General features: G+C 43.9%; 1 protein-coding gene across 1 annotated transcript; it reads right to left on the minus strand.

Annotated features, from left to right (window-relative positions):
- Positions 1 to 109: 109 nt before the first annotated feature.
- Positions 110 to 27667, minus strand: rgl1 (ral guanine nucleotide dissociation stimulator-like 1). The gene is made up of 18 exons (XM_080752293.1): positions 27583 to 27667; positions 22700 to 22810; positions 17428 to 17636; positions 16426 to 16500; positions 15563 to 15753; positions 14092 to 14216; positions 12545 to 12760; positions 11719 to 11822; positions 11404 to 11488; positions 10662 to 10751; positions 10339 to 10425; positions 9631 to 9663; positions 8908 to 9029; positions 8268 to 8357; positions 6242 to 6434; positions 3489 to 3746; positions 2618 to 2732; positions 110 to 669 (listed from the first exon to the last, which is right to left on the minus strand). Exons 1-18 carry the CDS (start codon positions 27625 to 27627, stop codon positions 473 to 475), a joined length of 2346 nt encoding a protein of 781 aa, XP_080608419.1. The 5' UTR covers positions 27628 to 27667; the 3' UTR covers positions 110 to 472.

Genomic DNA, 27667 nt, shown 5'->3' on the forward strand with positions numbered 1-27667 from the left:
TTTTGCCTCTTTCTTATATTATTCGACAATTTGGCCAATGTCTGACCAGTTTTCATAGCATAGTTTGTTGATTACGTTTTGACGCAGTAATGGTCATACTGTGTAGAGAGAGAGATGTACATACTGTGTACTGTATATATAGTTGTTGTTGGGTGGAAACGTACGGCCAAAACCATTCATTTTGTATTCATAATTTTAAAAATGATTTAAAATAGTGATAATAGCCGATCTACAAGCACACTTGTGGATCTGCTAGTTTCACTACTTTTGTGTGACACTTTTGCATGATGAAGCAGGGCTTTACTTTCAGAAAAGAAACACAAATTTGAAACTTGGGAGATAAGATACAAGGTTTCTGCCTGACAGTGACAATATATATTCTTGCATTGTCCTGGGTTCGAGGCATGAGGGGGAGTTAAGAGATGGGATGGGAGTTCTTTACAGAGTCAAGGGGGTGGGGGTGGTGGGGGGGTCACAGAGTGACCTTGCTGAGTCTGAGCGACAGGCTGGAGCGGTACTGGGAGGTGCGGGGCAGCGTGGATGCTGCGCAGCGCGACCGCAGCTGCACCGGACGCGCCGCCGTCGAGCCGCGCACCCGCAGCAAGAAGTCAAAGTTGGCCGAGGAGTTCATGGCGTAGAACACGTTGGCGTTGTCCGGGATCACCAGCTCTGAGGGCAGAGAAGAGAAGACAGGGTTATTATTTGGGATACAGCTTGTTAAAGGACAACTTTAGTTTTTTACAACAAGGGTTCATATTTTAGATTGTAAGTAAAGAATATAAATGTGTGTTAAAATTATTTCATTTACTTCTTTCTATTGTTTTAGAGATTCTTATTTCAGTGGATGGGGGCATGCGTACAAGTGGCTAAATATGTAATTTGACACAGAATAAGCCCATTCCCAAGATACAACGCAACCTTTCATGGTTGGATGTGACTTATGGGGGCTAGAAGTGTTACTGTGAATAGCAATAAAGAAACTGCTGGCTTATTGTGTCTAAAAATACATATTTAGCCACTTGTACGCATGCCCCCATGCGTACGCATGCCCCACATTTTAGCACGGTAAACGCGATAAAACAATAGAACACTCACTTTTTCTTTTCTCTAATTACAATCTAAAATATGAACCCTTGTTGTAAAAAAACAAAGTTGTCCTTTAATTCTTATTGATAATGAGCACCTCATCGATCCTGCTTATCAGAGATGGGGACTCGAGTTAAAGACTCGCGACTCGAGTCAACTCGAGTCGTGTTTTTGGAGACTCGTCACTCGACTCGGACTCGCCCCTCAAAGACTCGAGACTCGACTCGGACTCGCCCCTCAAAGACTCGAGACTCGACTCGACTCGACTTGAGCTCATAAGACTCGTGAACAATCTTTATTTTAAGCACTATAATGCATGACAACCCCGACAAATATTGGCCTTTACTTCTCTTTTCTTCTTTCCTCTTTGGTGCCACAGACACAGCCGTCTGCATGGACCTTTCATTGTAAGATTTAAATATTAAAACAGCTAAATAAAACACACATGTTTAGCTCATCATCAGATATTTTACTTCAGCTAACTTGGTATTTATGTGACTCGTGACTCGACTCGTGACTCGTGATGAAAGACTCGTGACTCGACTCGGGCTGACCCACTAAAGACTCGACTCGACTCGTGACTCGAGATCAAAGACTTGTGACTCGGACTTGACTCGAGATCAAAGACTCTTTTACATCTCTGCTGCTTATATTGAGCCGGGCTTTTATCGAGCCCACTATTGAGCGCTTTCTAATAATTTGTGGAAAGATGTGAGATGACAAATTCTGGACAGAACTGGTACATTTTATTATTGACTGTGAGTTTGTCTATGAAGATGACAATTGAAAAAAGAAAACATATTTTGCCTATCATTAAAACAAAGATTCATTAATGCAATAAGTGTTAAATGGCTTTATATTGGGAATAGTAGTGTAATCATTTCTTGATCGCCTCTTTTCTTGATTGTTTAAACATGATGTCATGGCTTTGGGCTTGATAAGCCCAAAGCTTATTGATACCAGGTAATCAATACATTTGTTATCGAGTAAATAACAGGCTCGTGTTTCGAGTTAGTTATTATTACTAAAAGGTGTGCGAAGTTAGTAGTTGTTTCTATTGTGAGGGGAAAACTCCAATAATATATATATTTTTTAAGTAGATTCGGGTTAAAATTGGTGTAGTAGTGCAGTGGTTCTCAACATTTTCAGGCAGTGACCCCCCCAAAATAATCATGTTTGAACTGGGGACCCCTCCCACTCTGGCAAGCACTTGGAATTGTAGGAGTTGAGGCATTACATTTAGCTTGACTCGGTTCCACAGATAAATAGTGTGAAAATAGCAGGTTGCACAGATAAATATTGTGAAAACATCATATCTGCAGATTGTCTATTATCAAAAATGATTTGACCAGTTTGTATAATATAGTAATGGTTTGCTGATTACTCTTTAGGAAGTAATGATCTTTTTCTTTTTTGTAATACAAAGGTCTTTCAAAATGTCTTAAAAGTCGGGATCCCAAAGTTTGTATTTGTACAGTCTCAGAGTTCCAGACATATAAGGGCGGACCCCAGACCCGACATTATGCTGTACCTCTCTCGTCAGAGATGACCTGCACCAGCTCGTATCCCTCTTCAGGCTCCACCTCCAGGTTGTGCTTGGCCATGGCCCTGGAGATGACCGCAGGAGTCTTGTCTTGACTGGTCAGCTGGGTAAAGGAACAGACAGTACAGTTAAAAATGACATCATAAATGTCTATGTGTTGGGCCTAGGGAGGCTGTAGTGAACATCCACACGCCTTCTCCAATACACATGGAGTTCTTTTCACCTGGATGTTTGGGAGTTTCACTAGAAGATAGTAACATGCTCTCTGCTGACCAGGCATACTAAACAACCAGTAGGTGTCGCTATTGCAGTGACAAAGAACCCCGGTCAGCTTTCCCACCAGTGAACACAAACAATTGTGTTCATTGGAGCGCCCATCCAAGCTAGAGGCACAGTGTAGGGCTTGAGAGCTTTATCCTTGAACCACACATATTCCCATAAATGTCTATATTCAATACTATACTTTACTTTATGGGACAGTGCACATTAATGAACAATTTAATCAATAAACATGATATTGTGTAAATGTGCCGGATTTAGCTATAAGAATTTCCATTATAGTTCGACATACAGACATGACATGAGTGCGGTTTGGCCATTACTCTCAGAGTGACTGGCAGGGACGTGCAGAGAATGTTGAAATGTTGAGAATATCGAAAATAGCAGACCTTCAAGCTCACAATGCATCTTGGAGGTCAGCTATTTTCGGTGTTTGATACCACACTGAACCAAGCATAATCAAGTGAATACTGGAGATGTGGCGTAACGGCATGGATTTCTACACAGAGAGGGCAACTCTACACACCCACCCACACGCACGTACACAAACAGACACACGTCACATGCGCAGTTAACTCACCAGTATGCTCTTGTAGAGGTTGCCGTTGCCTTGCTCCAGGCTGACTCGTATGATGCAGGCGTCCTGGGCCTGGGTGTTGTAGACGGGCGGCTGGCTGGGGGAGGTGGGCGACAGGGGGACGAGGGAGTGCGAGCGTCGGTGCGTGCAGGGCGGGGGGCCGCCGGGCAGGGAGGGGGAGGCGGGGGTCTGCGGGACGCTGGCCGAAGACGAGCTGGTGTCCATGGAGTGGAGAGACGTGCAGGACGAAGACTCCGACAGCTGCGGACGGACGGACGGACATGCGTCAAACACAGAACCGTCACGATTATGACGACGCTTAACTTGATGGATTCAATTGCGATAATAATAATTACATTAACGATTACAATAGTTTTTTTCCCCTTCAGATTAGGGATGGGACGAAAAGCAATATTATCGTTTATCCTGATAAAAAACACTCACAATAATCGTATCGTAGAGATTTCATTTATTGTGACATCGTCCTCCGTCATGCACTGGGATCAATTCACCTTTTATTTGCCAAGCTGCATATCCGGTACCACTTGACTTAAACCCTCAGTTGGGGAAACGTACGTATAATATACGTGCTTGATACAGTCTTTTTTTCACTCTCTACTAAATCTCTTTGCCAAAAAATAGCCAATCTAAACACGACGCGTTGTGAGCTTGTAGATGCAATTTTTTAGGCAAATGTTCCGCCACAGTATAATAATATAAATGGTAAATGGTGCATTTATATAGTGCTTTTATCCAAAGCACTTTACAGAGATTGTGCATTACATTCACCCATTCACACACACATTCATACACCGGTGGCGGAGGAAACCATGCAAGGCACCAACCTGCTCACCGGGAGCAATGTGGGGTTCAGAGTCTTGCCCAAGGACCCTTCAACATTAACTCAGGGGGAGCCCGGATTCGAACTGGGAACCCTTCGTGCTCTAATAACGGTTTCTCTACCCCTGAGCTATGCCGCCCCACGGATGTTGGGGATGTTTTGAATAAGATAAGAAGATAAGAAAACTTTATTGTCCATCAAATTTTGCATAAAATGGAAATTCATCTTTGGCACACAGGCAGTCAGTCAGTATACAACAGTAAAACATACATAAAATACACAATGCATTAAAACTATACAAATGCATCCCCTGACATAGCAACATAAAAACAGTGCAGTGATCAAGGTCTGTGGGGGGGGTTGGAGCTATTCAAATATTTCCTTATTTAAAATCTCCACTGCAGTTGGCACAAATGATGTCTTATAGCCCTTCTTCTTTGCTAGTCTTGTTCTAAGCCTCCTGCCCGATGGTAACAGCTCAAATGAGAGGCGAAGAGGGTGTGTGGAGTCATTATAAATCTGAATTGCCTTTTTGGTTATGGTGCGGTTGTATATGTCCTGCAGTAGCAATTGTTTGTCTCCAATGATCTTACCTGCCTGCTTAACTACCTGGTTGAGCTTGTTCCTATCTCTAACTGAGAGGTTCCCATACCAGGAGACGATGTTAAAAGTGAGAACACTCTCAGTAAGTGACCTGTAGACCATGGTCAGGGTGTGTTTACTGGCATTAAAACTTCTCAGCTGTCTGAGAAGATAAAGCCGCTGCCTTGCCTTCTTGTAAATGCTCTCTGCGTTGGTCTGGAAGGTGAGTTTATTATCAATTATTGTTCCCAAATACTTAAAATCAGTGACCTGCTCCACTTCCTCCCCACTCATTATGACAGGCCTGAAGATGGACCCTGAGCCCCCTCCCAGACACAGCTCCTTGGTCTTAGTAACATTAAGGTCAAGGAAGCTGCCCTCAAACCACGTAGCAATGTGGTCGATGTGCAGGGAGTAGGAGGGACTGGAGACATCCTGCAGACAAGCAACCAAGGCCATATCGTCAGCGTACTTTATATCGCGATTATATCGTAAATCGCAATTTCTTTGGTCACAATAATCGTGATATGAAATGTTCATATCGTCCCATCCCTACTACAGATCTACAAACTCGAAACGCGCCCATGCAACTTTTTATACTTTCGTGTGACGCTGGCTGTATTGTGATCAAGTAGGGGTGTTAATTAATGAAACAAGAGATAAGAGGAACAATATATACTGTATTTATCAATTGATTTTGTCTTGTAATACAAAAAGAACATTCCTGGGGTAAAAGCCATTGTGTGAGAGCCAAGAGCATGCCCAGGGGCGTCACACCAAATTCTGGGCCCTGGGTACAAGGATTCACTGCGGGCCCCCCATGAATGTTAACTATTGAAAAATAGCAGATATACAAGCTCACAGCGCGGCACCGAGTGCCGCGCTGCGAGCTTGTAGATCTGCTATTTTTGAAAAATCGTGAAAATGTGTGCAAGAAACTTATGTTTCTATGTCAGTGGTGCTCAAACGTTTTCATGTGAAGGACCCCCAAGATGATTATGTATTTGGCCACAGCTAGAACCCCATCTCAAAATATTTAGTTCCAGGGACCCCTCCCCGGAAGCAAAATTTGAGTCACAAATGTTCGCTTAAAAAAATACATATTCAAAGATTTGCGCAAGATTTTTACGACTTTTCAAAAATAGCAGACCTACAAGCTCGCAGCGCGGCACTCGGTGCCGCGCTGTGAGCTTGTATATCTGCTATTTTTCAATAGCTAAAGTTACTATAGGGCCCCTCCACCTTGGGCCCTGGTAACTCAGTCCCACTTTCCCACCCCTTGTGACGCCCCTGAGCATGCCTGCTGGTCGTGCCTGAGGAGTTAATGACTCACCTTGTTGTGCTGCAGGGCGTCTATGGAGGAGTGTGTGGGCGTGAGTCCCTCGCTGTCCGACGGGCTGCCGGAGTCACTGGAGGACACGCTGACAGAGTCCATGCTCTCCCCCGAGCTGCCTGTAGGGGGCGAGCGTGGCGTCTCTTTGACGGGGGAGCTGGCTGACGACGGCGAGTCTCCTCCGTGGAACAAGCTGGGGAAGAAAGAAACACAGGGTGTTAGTCACAGGGTTCTTCCCACGGTCATGACATTCCTGGAAATATTTTGAAATTGGAAAATTATTTTTCCAGTACTGGAAGAGTTTTGGAATTGATCAAGGGTCCTGAAAGGTCCTGGAAAAAAATAGCTATGCATTGTCTTTGGTTATTGATTTTGTTAATACCTCTGAAATGACAAATTAAACATTGGCCAAATTGTCAAATATTAGAGGCAGAAATTGTGAAAATAGCTGATCTACATGCTTACAACGCCTCGCAACGCGAGGCGTTGTAAGCATGTAAATCGGCTATTTTCACAATAAAGCTCTTAGTGCTCGTCAGGGTGCCGAGTCCCCAGTTCAAATATGATTATTTCGATTGTCACGGTCTGAAAAGGTTAAGAACCACTGGCATTGCACATAGGAGTAAGCGACTCGTTATTGAGCTGAAATATTGTTATATAGTCCTGGAAATCTGGTTAAATATTCTGAAAAAGTTTTGTAAAAGTTTTGGAAATTAATTGGTAAAGATGTGTGGGAACCCTGTAGTCAGCGGTGGACACATTTAACTTGAGTACAGTTAAAAAGGCCAGTGGTTTTCATACCTTTTTAGTGCCAATGACCCCCCAAATTCATATGTATTTTGGGGGCATGGACCCCCCCCTAATCTGGAAAGGTGTTGTGCTTACAGCGCAGCACAAAGTGACGCGCTGTGAGCATGTAGCCCTGCTATTTTGTAATATCCCCAACATATAAATGGATAAAGCGGTTAAGATGACTGTGATGCTATGTTAACTACTTTTGCTGGGGACCCCCTGGAACCCCTCCACAAGGACCCCTAGGGGTCCCCAGACCCCTCTTTGAGAACCACTGCTTGAGTACTTGTATTTCTGGATACTAATGACCTTCACCTCTCTCTACATTTCAAAGACACACATTGTTCTTTTGACTCTATATTTCTAGGAAGGGGGGAAAAGTACATCCACTTAAGCCCTATTTCAAATATAGAAAAAACAGCTGATCTACAAGTTCATAAGTGTGATGCAATGTGTTGTGAGCTTCTAGATCTACTAATTTCAATGTTACTGATATATATTTTTTTACTAACCCTAAAAGCATGTTCTTTTGAATACTTTCTTTTAAAGCAAGTACTCAAGTACCCTAACTCAAGTACATACTTGACAGAACAACTTGTAGTTGAGTAATATTTGACCAGGAGTCTCCATACTTTTGACTCTAATACTGGTGGTTGAGGACTTTGTCCACCACTGGTATTAGTGAATAAAATAAATGGGTCACACAGAGTTCCCCTCCCTTAATGCCTCAAACAATGATGTGGTCAGCAATCCTGTCCAAACCAAAAGAAAAACTATGAGTTTTTCTCTGTGTTCACACAGAGACTAGTTGCTATAACTTCTAGCAGTGATCGTGTGTTCTTTGTGACCTGCGAGTTGTGGAGGATGAGTTTAATTTAGTTTCTCACTGTCCACTGTACAATGATGTAAGAAATTCTTTATTTGAGATTTGTTTTGGATGTCTGAAAGTCATATGTTAATTTGGTTGTTCAAAAAGGAAGTGTCTGTTTTAGGAAAATACATAGAGAAGGCATGGCAGTTGCGTTGGAGAACGACATCCTGGACTATCAATACGTTTATGGACTCCGTTTGTGGTGTATCTTGGTGTATGTAAATGTTATGTACATTTTGTCTTGTAAGCCCATGCAGGCTGGGCATCTTGTGGTGCAGGGCGCTATAATAAAAATCGATGAATCTATCTATCTATCTACTGCAGTTTTCAGGCTGTCTCTTTGTGTATACATTATGTACTCACAGGCTGAGTCTCTTGACCATGCTTTTGCGAGGTTTGGGTGACGTCGGACTGCTGTCACCGAGCCCTTCTATCTCACAGGACAAGGCATAGCTGCGGGAAAGACAGAAATAAATGACGTGAAGAATACCATAAGATAAATACCATGAAACCCATTAGCAAACCACCAAATATATTGTCTCTGTCGGGTGGAAAACTCATTATGTCCTAAACTGGAACTATCATGATTCAAATTTAAAAGTCACCAAAGTAGCAATGTAGCATCTGCTACTTTTGATGCTTTTGTGTGACCCTGTATGATCAAGTAGGGCGTTAGTTTACGAAAAAACACAAAAATAATGAAGATAAAGAGTGATATATTGGGCTTGCGTGAGTGTGAGTGCGACACAGAGACAGAGAGACAGAGAAGTGAGGGAGATGAAGAGCACAACAACAGAGCGTGAGGTCAGTGGGGAGAGGAGAGGAGACGGGACATCAGAGAGAGGAGGACAACAATGAGAGAAAGAGGCCTTTATCATCACTGTGGATCTGGGAACAATAAAACCCCCCATAGACTCATGTTACTCTCTCTCTCTCTCCTGATCTAATAGATGAGAGGCAGCAATCAACAGATAAGGGGTTACAGTCAAAGTCCATCATTCACCTCTCCTCCTCGCTGTGTTGAGGCTGGCTCTTGAACCAGCGCAGGAAGGCCGGGTCGGGACTCAGACAGTAGCTGTTGCAGGCCGACTGCAGCAGCTTGATCTGGGCGATCACCTCAAACTCCTGCAAGGGAGAGAATTAGACATGGATTAAAGCAAATGTTTGACCCGCTGTGCTATATACTGCCAACCAGGGGAAGAACTGGTTGGCACACTGAGGCTTTAACCGTTGTTTTATATGAAATATCGGAGACTATTAAGATTTGATGGAAAATGCTACCGAACGTATTGCCAGCTTGACCAGATAAGCCCCAATCTTAAAATAATAACTTAAGCAAGCTCTCAATGCATCTGTGACACATTGATGCTACTTTCGCTGCGCAACATGCTTCCATAAAAGACATGCTGGCTTCTATGGAATCCAAATGACTGAAATCAGTCGTGCGGCGAACTTTAATCTATGAGAATAACAGGAGAGACAGAGAGACGGAAAACAGAGAGCAGACACAGAAGGCAGATAAAGTAATAATAAAGTAAGTGCCAGAGACGGAGAGGAGTGGGAGAGAGAAGAGGGAGAAGGGGGAGAGAGAGAGAGAGATCAGAGTCGGACCTAATTCACTTTGAAGCGTGCGCTTCGCTCACACTGACACACCACTTGTCAAGCCTATAGCAGTGGAATCATGTGATCCCAGTGTGACACATCTATGAGAGACAACTCAACTCACCCTGCGTCTCTTCTCAAAGTTGTACAGACCACCCTGTTGGAAGGAGGGACACAAAGAGCACGCTGTCAGAAGAGCCCCAGACATCACATACCAGCGGCGGCGGCTTAGACAAACAGCGTTAGCTTGGACCGCTCCAAAAATGGAACCAGCAAAATTCCTCACTCACTCATGGAAACTTAACGCTCCACACTTTCTGACAGTGGTTTCACACGGAGAAAGAGCGAGAGATGGGCCAGAGTTCCATCAACTCACCATCACTCAGACTCACATACGCAAAGCTTACGTGCGCAAGATCACCTGCGCGCGCCGCTCACCACACACACACACACACACACACACACACACACACTCCAAACACGCACACACATGCATAATCGATGCTGTCAGGCAGAAACCTTTTATCTCCATATTTCAAGTTTCGAGTTCGTACTAAATTAGTCACGCTAAAGTAGTGAAAAATAGCAGATCTACAAGCTCACAATGCACCACAGCACGACACATTGTGAACTGTAGATCTGCTATTTTCGCTCTGGTTTGATAAATATTTAACCAATGGAAAGTATTAACAACAGTTGGATTCCTTGGGAACACAGGTTCTTTTTATCCATAATATATGATGAAAAAGAATAGTTTTGGACATACGAGGTTTCCATCCGACAGCAAGGATATACGTACACCAACCAACCAGTGAGGAGCAGGTGTTCTTACCTCCACCAGGTCAGGTAAGGCTGTATCCAGCATGGTCAAGTCTGTCAGGAAGGTCCCCAAGTACGGTATTGTTCCCTGCATGGCTCCCTGTTGAGCAAAACAACCCCATTCAAAACACGCAACAAACACTCAGGGTTTCAAAAGAGAATGGGTCCATTGTACCAAAAATAACACAACTTAATTTACAGTATAGCTGCCTTGAAAAAAAAGAGGAAACGAGATGTCTAAAAATATAAAGAGCTAATTTCATTGTCCTTTAAATAGGCTGTGCTGCCCCCAGGCTTTGTTGCTGACTCTGGTAGTTAAAGCTGCCATGTTCTCACCATTTCCTTCTGCAGCTGCAGTCTCTTGTGAGTGCGTTTGTGGTGATCCTTGGCACCGTTCTCCACACTGGCAAACTTTGAAGTGCCCTCCTGAAAAGGAAACAGAAATAAACCTTAATACACAATAGGTGCACTGTATATCTATCTATCTATCTATATGCACTATACTGTATATTATTGCGACCGTAGGTCACAGTTAACTATCAGTCACATTTTGACCGTATCTGTACGTACGTACGTACGTATGGGTAACGCTTGTCTTTTTGGTTGATTGACTCTCACGCTCTGACATCACGCTCTGACATCACTGTGATGTCAGGGCAACCAAATCCCTTTTATTGCCATATAAGGAGATCCCTGTGATGCCAGGGGAATAAATCCCTTTTATGACCATATTGGAGATAAGGAGATACCTGGGATGCCAGGGGAATAATTCCCTTTTATGCCCATATATGAAGATCCCTGATGTCCACATCACTGTGACTCTGTGCCACACTGGCCAGATGGTGAAGACATGGCACGACCTCGGCCTTTGGCGTCTTACTGGTAATATTTACTGTGTATATATAGCCCATTTTATGTTATCAAGATAAACAACAATCTGTGATAGTGACCTCATCCCAATCATCTACAAGCTCACAAAGCATCACATCACGCTACATTGGGTCCGGGGGCAATACCACATTTCTTTTTGGGGTCTTGAGCTAAAAGGTTTGAGAACCGCTGATCTCCGGCAACTCACCCTCATGAGCAGCTCTCTGCTGGTCAGGTAGTTGTTGTGGTCTGAGAAGATGTCCGACAGCTCCTCAAAGGTCTGCATGCTATCTCTGTGCATGGACACACAATGAAAGAGTTAAACATCTCTATCTCTGTGCATGGACACACAATGAAAGAGTTAAACATCTCTACAGTATCTCTGTGTGCATGGCCACACAATTGAAGGGTTAAACAAGGGAACAAGTAGACTGAAAGATTAAACCGATACACTATCCTGCCAAGGGGTTAACTTTAGTCAAAGAGCAGGAACACTTGAATTGTTAAGAATATGGAAACATACTTGCTCACACAGGCCCATGCCCTTTTCAGCCTGTAGATGGGATTGGTCTGGAGCGCAGACACAATGGCTCGAAGGGAGGAGAAGTTCTTGCGCATACGGCATTCCTGGTGGGTGGTAATCAAACACAAATCCCAAGCTTAACGTTGTGATCCATAAAGATTTGCCTGTTCATGCACTAATATACCCGCGTTCTTTATGGTCGTGTACTTGAGCTACATAAACAGGAGAGGCAGTAAAATTAGCTTCAAGTGCACACAATCACCTCTATTATAAACAGCTCATAGTGAGTTAAGTAGTACACGGTCAAGTTGGCACTTGCTGTTATAATGATAGAGGACAGGACACTCAGATATATATATACCTAAAATGCTAATGTGAGAGTGTTGCTGTCTGGCGGAATAACCTTGTACGTCCAATTGTCTCTGTTTCAAATGTGTTGTTACAAATAGTAGTGAACTGAAAAATAGCAGATCTGCAAGCTCACGACGCATTGCAATTGCGTTGTGAGCTTTTAGATGTGCTTTTGAGGGGAGGGGCTGGGAGGAGAGGGGGCAGGATTGTGACATCAAAGTCCAGGGGTCAATCACAGCACATTTCTGAACCTAAAACCCCAGACCACAGAAAATCCACTGGATGTTCAAAGTGTTGAGTTTTTTTGGGTGTAATCGAGGTAAAAAATAACTGGGAATTACTTTTTTTAAAGAAATTTGATGATATGAAACCTTTTAAAATGTTGTAAAAAATATCAATAAAAAAAGTCATTTTTTTTGGACATACAAGGTGTCCACCCGTTTCCACAGCAAGTGACGTGTGGGTCCAGCCTTACCTGGGCGATGTCTATCCATCGCTGGATGACCCGCGCTCGGAGGTGCGGTCGGATCTGCCTGCGCCTCAGCACCGTGCTGGCCACGCACGCCGCCACGGCGTTGAACTGGGTGATGGTGGCGCGGATGGTGGGGGCGCTGTGCTTGTTCTGCTTCTTGTCCCTCTGGGACCAGATGGACCCCAGGCAGTGGTGGGGGACCACCTTCTTAAACAGTAACTAGAAGAACAGGAGGGAGGGAGGGTCCACACTTATTAGCATAAGAGCAGTGGCGTCAGTTCAGCAAAAGCTAAGCTATGGCAACATGACTGGTGTCTTGCACGCGCGCCTTCGCACAGGCATGATGAATTTATTTTAAGAAGCAATTTATTTTATCCCCCCTGTAGCCAAGGTATGGCAGGGGCCAAAGCTTGCCATACCCAATTGACGCCTCTGCATAAGAGCGCTGAACGAAAACATCAAGGGGATAATGATAATAAATGGCGTCATAATCCGACCAGCGAATGTTTCTGGGTGTACATTTCTTCAATTAAATGCGTATTCTTTTGGTTAAAAGGTTGTAAGGTTAAAGCTCTCTATTCTGATAGTATTAATTGCTTTCTATAGACAAGAATGTTTGTTCAGTAACAGGGGTTACTGAACAAGCTCTTTAATAAACAGAAAATACATTTTCAGGTGGGTGGCAAAAGTTCAGCCAATCAGGTGAGAGTAACCATTTTAGCAGCTTAATTTGTATTGTGTTCCAGTTACACTGTTGTCTGCTCATTTCTTTGTGTCATCACTTTCGCCTTTCACCTGTTAAATGTGTATCCTGTCTGAGTTCTCTATCCTGATTGGATAGAATTGGTATCCCCACCTGAAAATGCATTTTCTGTTTAATAAACAACTGGAGAGATATGGACACTCCTGTTACTGAACAAACACACTGTAACAATGAGTACTGTCAGAATATGGAGATATTTAACACGTATATCTCACCACTACTGAACACTACCTTGTGTTGTGTAGCTTTTACCCCTGTCGTACTCCCCCTCATTCAGTCCCTCATATCCATCCTTCTGTCCTTCCCTTACCCTGTCCTACACCCTCATTTATTCCCACATGTCCATCCTTCTCTGCTTCCCTTACCGTAAGGGTCTTAAACGGGGGGTCTGGGACCCCTAGGGGGTCCTCAGAGTTACTACAGGGGGCCCTCCAAATCTTTGTGTGATAGAAACTTTTTTTTCTCCTTTTTTATATTAACCACTTGCCAAAAATAGCATATCTACAAGCTTGTAGATCAGCTATTTTCAGCAAAGAGGTTTGGTGTAGAGGGGGAAAAGAGCAGACTAAGTACAGAGTGAAAGGTCAAATGTATTAAGTATTGACGGTTCAAGTGTTTAAATAACTGAAAACACAAGTTGACATGAATCCAAAATACACTGATGATTGTGCTATCAAACAATGAAACTATATGGAAACTATGAAAAAGGTTGTGGGGGTCCCTGCTTCATCTCTCTCTCTCAACCAAGGGGTCCTTGGCCTGAAAACGTTGAAGACCCCTGCCTTACCGCGTCCATGTAGGTCAGCTGCTCGGCTACCAGGTCGGCCTCAAACGACAGGAAGTCCTCTTGGACCTCGATCTCAACTTCCTCTTCCTCCCCCAGGCAGAACGAACTGTTGCCGTGGAAACCACCTAAGAGCAACCAAACAGAGTCGATTGAACTCAGAAATAAATTAACGAGGATAAAGGGAGCATAAGCCTGAGTAAGTAAGGGACTATTTAAGGAACCGATTCTGGCCGAGAAACAAGTTTCCCACATTTACATGCACATAAGCAGTCTTATCACGTTACTGATACTATAACTGTTAACTGTAAGGATATAACCAGATTAAAAGGATTAGTTGCGGTGCAGTGAACGTACCATGGTACTAACGTGCAAGTACCTTAACACCTGACCCCATAAGTCATCACAGAATGCTTTACAAATTGTGTCATGATCATTGTTATAAATCTCCATGCGTATTAACGAGCTCCTAGTGCCCCAAGCTGACTAACAACATGGGATGCATGTTACGGCAAGTTTGTGAAAACTGGGTCACAGTAATATAATTATGATGCATAGATTTTAGGTACATAAAAGTTTTTTTTTCTTTTTTTACTGGTGATGCAACAATCTGAGCATTGTTTGGACACATGCACACACTGGAATATCCTATTTCGCGTCTCAGTCCGGTGGAAACCAAAACTGTTGCTGATTCAAATTCAATAATAGCAAAAGTAGCAGATTTATAAGCTTCGCGCCGTGTTTCCAGCTTGCAGACCTTCTACTTTTGATGCTTTTTTTTTTAAATGACTCAATGTTTATTAGAGTTTTAAATTTTTCACACAAAAGCAGGATAACAACAACAAATCTAATACAAATACTTTTCATGCTTTTGTGTGACACACTGTAGTATGATCAAGAAGGACGTTAAAATACAAACAAAAAAAAACACAATAAGTGTGTAATTACTGTAAGAGGTTTCTGCCTGACAGCAACAACATAATCCCAGGATGCAAGACTGCATGGAGACTGTGCATGTGAACAGCTTTACTGCATTCATTCTCTGCAGTGAAATAGATTTCTCATTCTAGACCAGTAAGACTCTCTAATCGGGAGATAAGCGACCGTCAGGTCGCATACACAAACTTTAGAAGGCAATTGTAGCCAAACCGGAGGGAACATGGGAAATGGGACAGATCCATGTTGATGACATGACTTTAGAGATACCGTGTACCGCATTGCGTGATATTAGGCTAAAATCTGTAGGAGGAGGTGTCCAAAGATGTGTTTTGCAAATGATGGTGGCGCAAGTTTGGCATGGATAGGGGCAACGGTGGCGGAGATAAGACTAGGGCAAAAGTGTGACGTGACGTGATGGACAGATTAACGGACAGCCGGTGGAGCTTTTCATAGCAACTTGCAACCTGACGGTCGCAACAACAGATTGTGTGGTTTAGTTGGGAAATTGGGACTGGGTCTCTTCTCAGACGCTAACCTTCGGTCTCATCCACGTTGGCCTCGCCCTGCAGCTGCTCCAGCAGGCCCTGTGCCCGCCTGAGGGGCTCTGAGCCGGGCAGGGTCCTCTGCAGGTAGCCCAGGATCCTGTGGAGGCAGGGGTAGTCAGGAGGCTCCTGGAAGTCCTCTGGACACTGGTCCAGCCAGGCACGCAGGATGGACGCCAAGGCACTGCACAGAAAGGAGGAGGGGAGGAATCAAAGATTAGACGGACAGTTGGTAGGGCTGTCACGATTATGACATTTTACAGGACGATTAATTGTCACTCAAATAATTGCGATTAACTTAATTTAATTGTGTTTTTGTTGTTGACAATTACATTTCTGTTTGGCTTTTAGGCTTTGAAGTTGCACATGGCAGATATGACACATAACCTAAAATATACAAAGAAATGACTGACATATTTGACAACTTTATACTTAAAAAAATAACATTGATAGTGGAAATAGCCGATCTACAAACTCAGTGAGCTGTGAGCTTGTAGATCTACTATTTCCACTATTTTTGATCATGTTTGAAAATATATGAACATTTTTCAACATGGATACGATTATGTAGATTATGACAAAATATTGTGTTTGCATCAAATTATTGTCAAATAATTGCGATTATGTCAAATAATTGCGATTATGTCAAATAATTGCGATTAGACGATTATGTCATAATTGTGACAGGCCTAACAGTTGGGTGAGAAAGGCGAGAGGCATCTTCTCACTCACAATGACGGTGTTGAGAGTCACGCCGAAATGTTATGTGTGAGGTCTACGAATGGAACGGCACAGAGAGAAGCATTACTGAGGAAGTAAAGGGAAGAGGAATCTGTTGACAGGTTGATCATCTTACTTTCTGATGGCTCCTTTGGTTTCAGAACCTCGACATCCGTCATTCTGCCCAACGCTCGCCTCCACACTTCCATACCTGAGACAGATCATTAAGAGAGGTTTGCAACAACCATCATTTCAACGTTATTTTCATTATCATCAGTTGTGTGTGCCCACCCTGCTAGGCTGTGATTTGCGGAACCTCATGTTCAAATGTATCTACAGAACCATTGATGTGGAAGCCTTTATATGAAATTAGGATTTTAATGGAACCTGTCAACTTGTTTGTTTATGTATTGTTTTTTTTTTTCTTTATATGGGCCATGTGTCTGAGTGTGTCAGGAAACATTTACATCATCATAAGTAACAAATCAAGAGAGAGCAAGGTCCAGCCAAGGGATGGGGCGATAAGCGATATTATCGTATATCGTGATATCGTCCTCCGTCATGCACTGGGATAAATTCACCTATTAATTGCCGAGTTGCATATCCGGTACCACTTAAACCCTCTAGAATTGGTAAAAGGTACTTAAAATATACATACGTTTTTCACTTTATCAAATGTCTTTGCCAAAAAATAGCCAATCTACAAGCTTGTGAGTTTGCAGAACTGCTATTTTTTGGCAAATGTTCCGCCCCAGGATAATGGATTTTGCCATTATCGCGATAATATCGTGTAAATCGCGATTTCTTTTGTCAAAATCATGGCGATATGACATTTTCATATCGTCGTCAGGTGGAAACCTCGTATCTCCAAGTTTCAAATTTGTATGTTCTTTTGCAAAGTAAAGCCCTGCTTCATCATACAAGGCCGTCGCACAAAAGTAGTGAAAACAGCTGATCTACAAGCACACAACGCCTCGCGGTGCGAGGCGTTGTGTGCTTATAGATCGGCTGTTTTCACTAGTTTGAATCATTTTTTAAATGAAAAAAATAAAATGCAAAACGAACGGTTTTGGACATACAAGGTTTTCACCCGACAACGACGATATGGTCCCATCCCTAGTCCAGCCCTGTACGCTACCTGTCCAGCAGCAGCTGCAGCACGGTGTGCGTGCTGGTGAAGGCTCTGTACGTGGACAGGAAGATGGAGGTGTAGGTGAGGTCGTTGTCTCCGAACGCCGTCAGCAGCGTCTCCACCAGCCGCTCCAGCGTTCCCGCCCGGATGCTCCGGATCTTGCAGGTCTCCAGCTGGCTCACCGTGTGGCCGGGAGGCAGGCGGTCCCCCTCCGCCTGGACGCGCACGCACGGACACGCGCGCACACACACACACACACACACACACACACACACACACACACACACACACACACAGGGATTACGTTACACACTGACGAACCCAATCTGATGTGAACGCGAAGTGAGCTTTACTGTAAATCGTCGCTGAAACCTCTTATCTCCATATTTAACGTTTTGTGTTTGTGGGTTGTTGTTTTTTTTTACCGTAAATCAATGTCCTACTTGATCATAGTACATCGTCACTCACACAAAAGCATCAAAAGTAGCAGATCCACAATCTCAAAACATGCTGCAAAGTGACGCGTTTGTATGTAGATCTGCTATTTTTGATGCTTTTGAATCCTGAAAAGCAACAGTTTTTTGGCATATGAGGTTTCCACCCGACAGAGACTAAATGTACTGTTATTAGTTCATCAGCTGCAACAGACTCTCCTACCCGGCTTTGGTTGCAGTTTACACAGTAATACACACACATAACATAATTACACACACACACACAGTTATTAACCACTACTTTAAACCTGCCATCCCTATTTTGGGCTTGTCATTATCCCATATTAAAATTGGCTTAAGAGAGGACGGGCCGGCAGACCACCCCATGTCACTACGTCGTCACGCTCATGTCACCATGACTCAGCCATAACCATAGGAGGAGTTCCCAATGCAGCTACACCCCCAAATAGCGTTGTTTATATATCGTCATGGCATCAGGCGCAAACAAATCAGTCAGCTCTAATAGTCCATATATGGGCACAAAATAACTGAGAGCATGCCCAAATATGGGCATATATACTGATGACATCAAGGATTAAAAGAACTAGAGATTTGCACCCACTTCGCCCCTTCTAAGATGATCTCATCTCATTTAAGGTACTATTTATACCCTGATTTCATGATGTCACCATTTCCCATGATGATGTCACTCTGTGTTATTTCAAGGGTCTTCCCTTTGGATGACGTAAGCGAGGACTCACAGACGGACGGACGGACGGACGGACGGACGGACGGACGGACGGACGGACGGACGGACGGACGGAGGTTTCCCTAATTTATAGTTAGATAGGTGCAGTTGATCACTGTGACAAATGTGGACAAATAAAGGCAACGGAACAAATGATGAGAACATGAGGGTAAAAGGTGCCTTATAATATCGAACTCTTATTCAAGCAGATGTGACTACTGTGTCTCTACTGTAACTATACGGGGGGACAGGGGAGAGAGAGCAGGAACAGAAAAGGGGGAGCGAGAGAGTCATTCTAGGAGAGAGAGAGAGAGAGGCAGTCAATGGTCGTTTAGAGACAGGAGGAAAGAGAGAAACTGAGAGGGAGGGAGCGGGAGTGAGAGAGAGAGAGAGAGAAACCTTGGTGCAGTTTAGCGCGCTACAACAGGAAACGTTCCAATCTGCTTTTAATCAGAGAGAGCCCCTCCTCCTCCACCCTCTGACTGAGACAGACAGACAGGAGGACAGAGCCAAGTTCTCCCACACCAGCACTCCTCTGATAACAGCTCCGAACACACCAGAAATATGCTGACTTCACTAATCACTGTGATGACCTACTGTACGTTGCTATGTGCTATTATATGCATGCACGCTGTAGCCATGGGGGACAGATCAGCAGGGCAGGTGAGCCAGTTCAATAGCTATAACTTAGGATCCTTATGCTGGCTGCACAAACCAAACACACTTGCTACTGTACTGCAGAAACAACACACGGCACGCACAGCCCTGTTGTAAACAGCATTATGGAGCCACACGTTTGTCGAGCGCACGGTCTACACAGTCTCTGTAAATATACAATTCATTGTAAACATGCTGATTATTCAACAGAGTTGTGCGGGTGTTGTGTGCAATACTGTGGCATTAAGTAGCACTGAAACATTGGAAATAGATGAATAGCTGGCAACACATGCTAAGTGCCCTTGGTTAAAGTGGCACTATAATGTAACCTTTCTTCTAATGAATAAAATGTAATTTTGTCCAATCTGTATGCCAATATAACTTATCGTCATTGTCGGGTGGAAAACTTGTATCTCCAAGTTTCAAATTTGTACGTTCTTTCGCAAAGTAAAGTCCTGCTTCATTATACAAGGCCGTCACGCAAAAGTAGTGAAAACAGCAGATCTACAAGCACACAACGCCTCACGGTGCGAGGCGTTGTGTGCTTGTAGATCGGCTGTTTTCACTGGTTTATATCATTTTTAAAATGATAAATGCAAAACGAACGGTTTTGGACATACAAGGTTTTCACCCGACAACGACGTTATACAATCGGGATGGTTGTATTTGGTCTCCCTGCTCTTCTATTGAGACATTTAGATCATGTCAAAGGTCACGTCTCACCTAGACACAGGATCTGACACCAATTTTGACCTGATGGTCAAGATTCAATTGATCCCCTGAGCAAGCTCTAATGGTTAAAAACATCAACACTTGCGCTGGAAAGCCAGGTTCAAAAGAAGAGGAAAGTTACATAGTGCAGCTTCAAGTATATCCTGTCTCCATGAGGTTATGAGGGCACGGCTGCCATCTTTCCCTTCCTCAAAGGAGACAATCTCAAGCTCCCATGTCAGACTCATGGTAGTCTCTCAAGAACAGACTCTCTGATGAGGAAAGGAAGAGGAACTTTTCTTTGACGATGGTAAGCCAGATTGGACCCATGGAGACAGCAAGGGGAAAGCAAACAAACAAACAAACATAACACCCTGACCCGAATCCATGCTTTTAACCCCTTCTATATGTACGATAAATACACTCTCTTTGTGTGTTCTACAGAATCTACACGTGTACAGAACAGCTCTAGACAAATACATTCATGCACTGAATCCATGCTTTTTACACCTTCTATAATGTAATATATATACTGTATAGACTCTCTTTGTGTGTTCTACACATACAGTACAGCTCTAGACAAATACATTTGTGCAACAGATGGCGCTTTTGTTTTATAGTGATTAACTGTATGTGTTATCTGGGTGTATTTATTGTTGCAGTGCTTGCAAGAACACAGGCTAAGTCATGACAGAAGAGGAACAGGCAACAATTTATACAGTTTTTTATACAGTACTCCGACAATGAAAAGGTCTATTAAATCAATGTCTTGTAGGACCAACAGTTCAACTCCATTGTGTATACTAACAATTCATAAAAGCACGTGCCATTGCAATGGAATGAGAACATTTATTGGTGAACAGAAAGTCAGGAAATCACATGCTTTGGCTAAACAGTCCAGCTCTGGTCAAACTGTTGATTTTCACCAGCTTTTTTCCAAGGTGTTGTCAAAACTGGGGGAATTATGATGAAAATGTCAAAACAACAGCCCTAGTGTTGCATGACAGTACACAATAAAATCCACAGTTCATTTAACTACCAGTGGAACCAAATTGACACTGATGATGTTTATAGTGGGCCTGGATGACAGCCTGCATGCTTCAGACATTAGAGAGGGTTTTCTCTTGACTAAAGTCTGAAGACATCAGCATAGTTGGTTGCTAGCCTCCTATAACAATCTTTCACCATGGTTCTGGTGTGCTTTGGAGTTGGTTTGTCAGTCCCCTCCCCTAATCTATCATGTTCCAGGTAATGGATTATGGTCTCGTACCACATGATGCCAGACAAGTTTTTAGGTTGTGTACAACAAGCTGTCTCGGCAAGCCAAGCCCAACCAACTCCTGATGCCGTGTCGGGAAATCTGCCACCAAGGCCATCATTTCACACCAGCATTGCAAGACAGTGATGTGTAGACTAGTGTGTAAAGAAAGACAGGGTAGATTCTGCAGAAACTGTGTAGACTAGTGTAAACTTCATAGAGACTGTGTAGAGTCTGTATAGACTGTGTAGAAACTGTAGAGCCTGAGATTCTATCAACATTTAGAGAAACACTGTAGAGCCCAAGACCCTGATGTACCGGTAGTGTGGAAGGCAGCGATCCAGGAGTCCCGAGTTGGTGTTGGCTGGACCACACTCCCGGATGATCGCATTGTATCTCATCTATCAACATGATAGATTATCAGTAAATCCTAAACTCTCACCATCTATTTTGAGCTCTCAATACAGAGAAAGTATATTCATGGTGAGAAAGCATTATATTGCTAAGCATATCTCACTCTCTCATACTTGGGGTAGTAAATGGTACTCGTTGGTTGGGGGGAAATGGTGCATTTATATACACAGCTTTTATCCAAAGCACTCTTAAATTCACCCATTTATAGACGCAGTTTAGAAATTGCCGGCGGAGGCAACCTTGCAAGACACCACTCTGTTCATCGGGAGCATGTATAAGGGTTCAGTAGGGCAAGTCTTGTAACTTGCCCTACTTGCCCTGGGATGGCTCAGGGTAGAAGACAGGTGGTTAAGCAAAGTTTGCTTAACCCCAATATCACTGGGAGAGACAGTTTCCCCTCAGTGCCCTCAATACCCTCACACCTGTCGAACTACTACTCCAAAGTGAGTGACACCCACAGCCACGACACCAGAGGGAGCGACCATGATCTTGTACCACCCAAATTTAGAACAAACATGGGAAAGTTCTCAAATGTGGAATAGCCTGATACCATCCATTAAAGGATGTGTAACGCTGGTTTCTTTCAAAATTGGCCTATATTTTTTTCATCAGGCGACCAAAGGGGGAGGGAGGTAAATGTAATTTTCCTCATCTCTTTTGTATTTGTTGATGACATGTATTATTGAGTTAATTTTGTATGTTGATGAATTGAATACATAGGACCAACATGGAAGGCTTTTGTGTTATTTTGTGTGGAAAAAAACATTCGTTTTGTATTTATCATCTATAAAATGTACTAAACTAGTGAAAACAGCTGATCTACAAGCACACAACGCCTCGCATTGCATAGCTTGTAGATCATGAAGCTATTTTGGTTAGAACTGACTGAAAATAACTTTGTACTTCAAGTTTAAAATTATACTAAATATGTTTTCCAAGTGTCCAAATATTATCAAATGATCTGGGGTGCCGTCACGGCATGGACATTAAGAAGGGACCAGTGCTCACCCCCAGCCTGTTCTATGGACATTAAGAAGGGACCAGTGCTCTGCTCACCCCCAGCCATCTCGCTCCCTTGTTGGCAGCCTGCTGGATCTGAACCCGCTTCAGTGTCACGTTGTAAATGGCTCCCTCCTCTACTTCCTCCCCCCAGTCCTGCACCGAGCTCTGCAGAGAGAGAGAGGGAGAGAGGGAACAGTGTTAACTGTTAAGGTTGATCAATAGGAAGAGAATGGACACCAAAGAGAACAATACTGAATAGAAGTAGTTAGTTCTGCTTGAGCCAGAGTCACAACAACATCTCCACAGTCCATTGAGTGAGAAATGAAATATAAATATATAACTACAATGTAAGTCACGCAATAAACGACATGTTAACTTAAAGTACAGCACTTTCAGGAGAACATAGGCGCTGTTGATGCCGTCGTCTTCTGCATGGGAACAACCGAGGTGTTGAGACTCAAGTAATTACGTCTACTAAAAAAGTCTGTTTTAATGATAGATAAATGGAACAGAAAGGACAACACATACATGCAGAAAAGCAGCAGTGACACACACACACACACACACACACACACACACACACACACACACACACACACACACACACACACACACACACACACACACACACACACACACACACACACACACACACACACACACACACACACACTCCGAAAGAGAAGGCTTAAAGTGCAGTAAAAGAATGAGCCTTCCCAACCCCCCATTCCAACATGTGTTAAGGCTTCCCTCCCTCTTGTTTCCTTCCAGTGAACTCTCTTTCTAAGGTTCTCTACTACTCATCTCTTTTCTCTCTCTCTCTCCCAGTGCATCTCCCCCAAAATAATTCTTCCCCCCCTCTCTCTCAGTTCTCTCTGCCTTTATTTTCAGAGCTGCAGTCATAGCTGAATCTGGGATCATTAAGCGTATTGTAAAAGATCAGAGATGTGTATCAGTCTTTTCCGTTTGTCTGCGATGGTTTTCTATTTCATTTGATTATGTTTGTTTGCATGTTAATAGAGGGTATGCGCATGCATAAAGTGAATAAAGTGAAGTGAAATCGAGTGGCAAAGTGAGTTTAACATCGTTTAATACAATCAGATAGGACTTTTCTGTTTGGATGTATGGACTGTCAAGGCTAGAAAGTAGTTTTGTACCACTGCAGTAGGTGTTCCCGCATAACTTCCGGGTATGATGATGATGTCACGCGCATACCCTCTATTACCAGCAGAATCCTACTGTAGCCATTGAGCCATAATATCTTAATGGGTTAATTGTGTCTTGTTTGCATGTTAATCGCAGCAGAATCTCACTGTAGACACAGAGACAACAAATCTTCAGAGAAAACTCTACAGTACAGCTCTATACAAGACCAGGGGAAAGGATTCTCTGCCATAGACACGCCTATGCACATTTTTATGCATTATTATACAGGCATTATTATACACACGCACACGCGCGCACCCACACACGCTTACCTTTAGTTTTGTAAGAAATAAGTGTGCTGGGAAAAACTGCAGAGCGCATAGAGAGGGGAGGGGGAGCAGAGAGTTAAATCTAATGTAGTTGTGCTTAGTCAGGGAGTAGCAAAGCCAGGCGTCCAGGCAGAGTGCTGTGACAACATAGAAAATATCATTTTAATCCTATAAAAAAAGAGGACAAACAGACCGCAGCCAAGTCCATATCGCCCCAATCGAGTAACACGACGCAGCACAAAACTGCACAATAAACCAGAAACCCAACAACACAGCTCACAATATACACACACTCACTCACAATACACACCCACCCACCCACACACACCATGGCCATCGTCCATCTCTGCGCACACACAGTTAATAACAGCCTAGTTCACTCTGGCCTGCCACCCAACTTTTCCCTCCATTTGAAATGTCTCAATGTCAAAGTCCACTTTCTATTTCCCCCCAAGACAAAAAGGACGGACGGACGCCAACTGGGGGGGTGGGGGTTGTTCACGGGTCAGAAATGGCCGTCAACATGCTCAAACAGCCCGGGCCGGACACGGACAGGACGGGACAGCCAGTGGCACTCGGCCACGGTGAAGCTGTGTTGGAGGAAGAAGGGCGGTTGTTTGGGCTGAATTCAAAACACGGCGCTTGCAGAGGGACAGAGAGAAACTCGCCCCAAACAATCACAGGTGCAGATAAACAGCAGGGCGCCACAGAGACAGAGAGACATAGAAAAACAGAGAGACAGAGAGACAGAGAACATACATAACGAGGCCCCAGTTGTCACACAGCAAGAGACGAGTTGACCCCGCGAACCCTCGCATCCATCCCTATTCTGGGACGAACATCGGACGAGAATAGCAGATCTACAAGCGACATGTGTCCAGTTGCTGTCGTTGTTGTGAGCTCGTAGATCAGCTGTTCTCGACGAGGAGATCTGGTGTAGAGGGAAGGAAAAGTTGGGGGGGAACAAGCATAGACCTCTGAGGGACTCCCAGTCTACAAAGCATACAGGGGTTTAAGTGGTTAAACCACACCGTGGTAGATTTTAAAAAAACGAGCGAGCACTGTGTGTTTCCCATCCGTTTCCTGTACAGTACACCCTGTCTGGCTGTTTGCTCTGGCCTGCTAGTCTCCCTGGCTTTGTATAATAATCCTCCCCTGTTTGTCTTTTATCAGCAAACCTGTCTAACTGTCTGTGTCTGTCTCCCCCTCTCTCTCTCTCCCTCTATCTCTCTCTCTCCCTGGCTGTTATAGCTTTATGTTGGCTGCCAGCTTAAAGCCTCATGATTTAGAGTATTATTACTCATGTTGCACGCTGGGTGTTGCATGCAGTAAACAGCAGATCTGCAAGCTTGTGAGCTTGCATGCAGATCTGCCGTTTTAGTGCTCTAGCACGACACCGGCGCGCGACTAAAGTATAAATCGGCCCCTAAACTGGCCCAGAGACAGATAAATACATCAGTCCATGAGTCACGCAGTCCACACGCTCCCAAAACAATAGCAGTAGGTCTCTCTCTCTCTCTCTGCTAGCAGGCCTGGGCTGCTGAGTCCACAGTCTGCACACAACAAGAGCCCGCTCTTTGTCAGGCAGAGAGAGAGAGAGAGAGAGAGAGAGAGAGAGAGAGAGAGAGAGAGAGAGAGAGAGAGAGAGAGAGAGAGAGAGAGAGAGAGAGAGAGAGAGAGAGAGAGAGAGATGTTTTTCAGAGCAGAGTTTTTATAAAAGGCCTGGTTGCTTTTGTGTACCAAATTTGGGGCTTATGGTCAAAGCAAAGGGCCCTAAAGCTGGCATGAAAGAACGAAAGAAACATCAAAGCTGCTATTCTTTCTGTCATGTACTACCAGGCTAGTATACAGACATTTCCATTCCAGCCAAACAAGGGAAAGTGATAGAAGTTTGGGTAATAATAATGTCACGATGACTTCTAATCTAATATATTAGAAACCTGTTGAGATGGATATTATGTTATGTCTGAATGGGGACGAGTTAACAGAATAACATGGGAGTAACAAATGACCCCGGCCAAGACGTAAACAGGAGATGAGTTGTTTACTCTCTGCACTTTAGTAAGTGAACAGCTAGCTTCCATCATCTCTCTCTCTCTCTCTCTCTCTCTCTCTCTCTCTCTCTGAGATGCTGCTTACATACAGGCAGAGGCACAGGGAGGTGACTTGGCAGATAGGGAGGGAAATTGTATTATTTTGCCTGCACAAATAGTACTATCTCCCCATTACAATACATGACATTACAGAGGGACGTCACATCACAGTGAAAAAAGCTGATGGTTATCATCCTCGTGCGTGTGAAAACAATACTACGCCCATGATAACAACAACAGACAGTGTTAAGTCTGTTGGCTTTTGTGCTTTCCTCGCCTAGACGCAGCTGGTGGGACCCAGAGAGACAGAGAGATGGCCTCGGGGGCTTCACCAATTGTTCCCTCACTGTTCCACTGTGTGCTCCTCTCTCTCACATGCACTCAACTTTTCATTATGACTATGACATTATGATATTATGACCAGGGGTCCTTGAGGGAGTTCCAGGGGGTCCCCAGCTAAATGATAGTTAGGAACCAAAATGGGTCTGTAACTCAGAGAGTGTAGTGTACAAATGGAACCAAAGGCACCCCATCAGGGTCCATTTATACACTCTCAGAGTTACATTACCAATTACCATTGATTTTACAATAAAAAGGGGGGGGGTCTCAGAGATAGAAATGCCATTAAATGGGGGTCCGTAGCCTAATGCATGTCAAACTGGGGGTCCCTGAATTTAAAATGATTCGGAATCACTGCTTGTCTGCTTGAGCCGTACAAATCTTCTCTTATATGGAAGTCCCCGTATCATCTCTCTCAAATGGGGGTCCGCGGGCTATAGTAAGTGTCAATTTGGGGGTCCTTGACATGGAAAAAGTTTGAGAACCACCACCGCCATAATAACCCATAAGCAATAATAACACAGGGACAAAGTAACGGAGCGCTGCTGCTGCTGCTGCTGTCTGTCTGTGGATCACATATTATTCTCCCCAAAGTTTCCACTGCAAAACATCCACGCTGTAGCACCAGCAGCAATGTAGGTTAGAATGGGGGTTTAAAAGTCCACACACAGCAACAGACAGACAGACAGACAGACAGACAGACAGACAGACGGACGGACGGACGGACGGACGGACGGACGGACGGACAGACGGACAGACAGACGGATAGACAGACGGGGGTAAAACAATCCAAAACTCCATGTTTTAATTTATCCCCCACCACTAGCCTACACCCCCTCTCTCTTTTCCTTTATCCGCTACTTTCCCAGGCAAGAACCCCCTCCTCTCTCCCCCTCCCCTCCAAACCCTTTAAGCTCCATTTCAATTCAAACCAGAAAACCACCAACAAACAAACAACCAGGCACTGCAGTGCAGGATGCAAAACCAGCAATCATTCATTAGTCGTTGTTTTGTTTTTCTCTTGTTTTACCATCTTAGCTTTCCAGGCGAATTTCATGGTCAGCGTCTCTCTCATGATCCGGGGACAGCATCGATGATCACAACTCCGTGTGTTT

This window comes from Nannobrachium achirus, assembly GCF_963921795.1.
Source record: "Nannobrachium achirus genome assembly, chromosome: 1".
In the NCBI taxonomy this organism is placed as follows: Eukaryota; Metazoa; Chordata; class Actinopteri; order Myctophiformes; family Myctophidae; genus Nannobrachium; species Nannobrachium achirus.

Bases quoted from the DNA above. Each gene is read 5' to 3' on its own strand.
- rgl1 (XM_080752293.1), bottom strand. From the start codon at position 27,627: ATGAGAGAGACGCTGACCATGAAATTCGCCTGGAAAGCTAAGATG. The intron at 17,637-22,699 runs GTGAGCAGAGCA...GTGCGCGTCCAG, and splicing joins AGGGAGCGAGATGGCTGGGG to GCGGAGGGGGACCGCCTGCC. The intron at 10,426-10,661 runs GTGAGAACATGG...TTTGCTCAACAG, and splicing joins TGCAGCTGCAGAAGGAAATG to GGAGCCATGCAGGGAACAAT.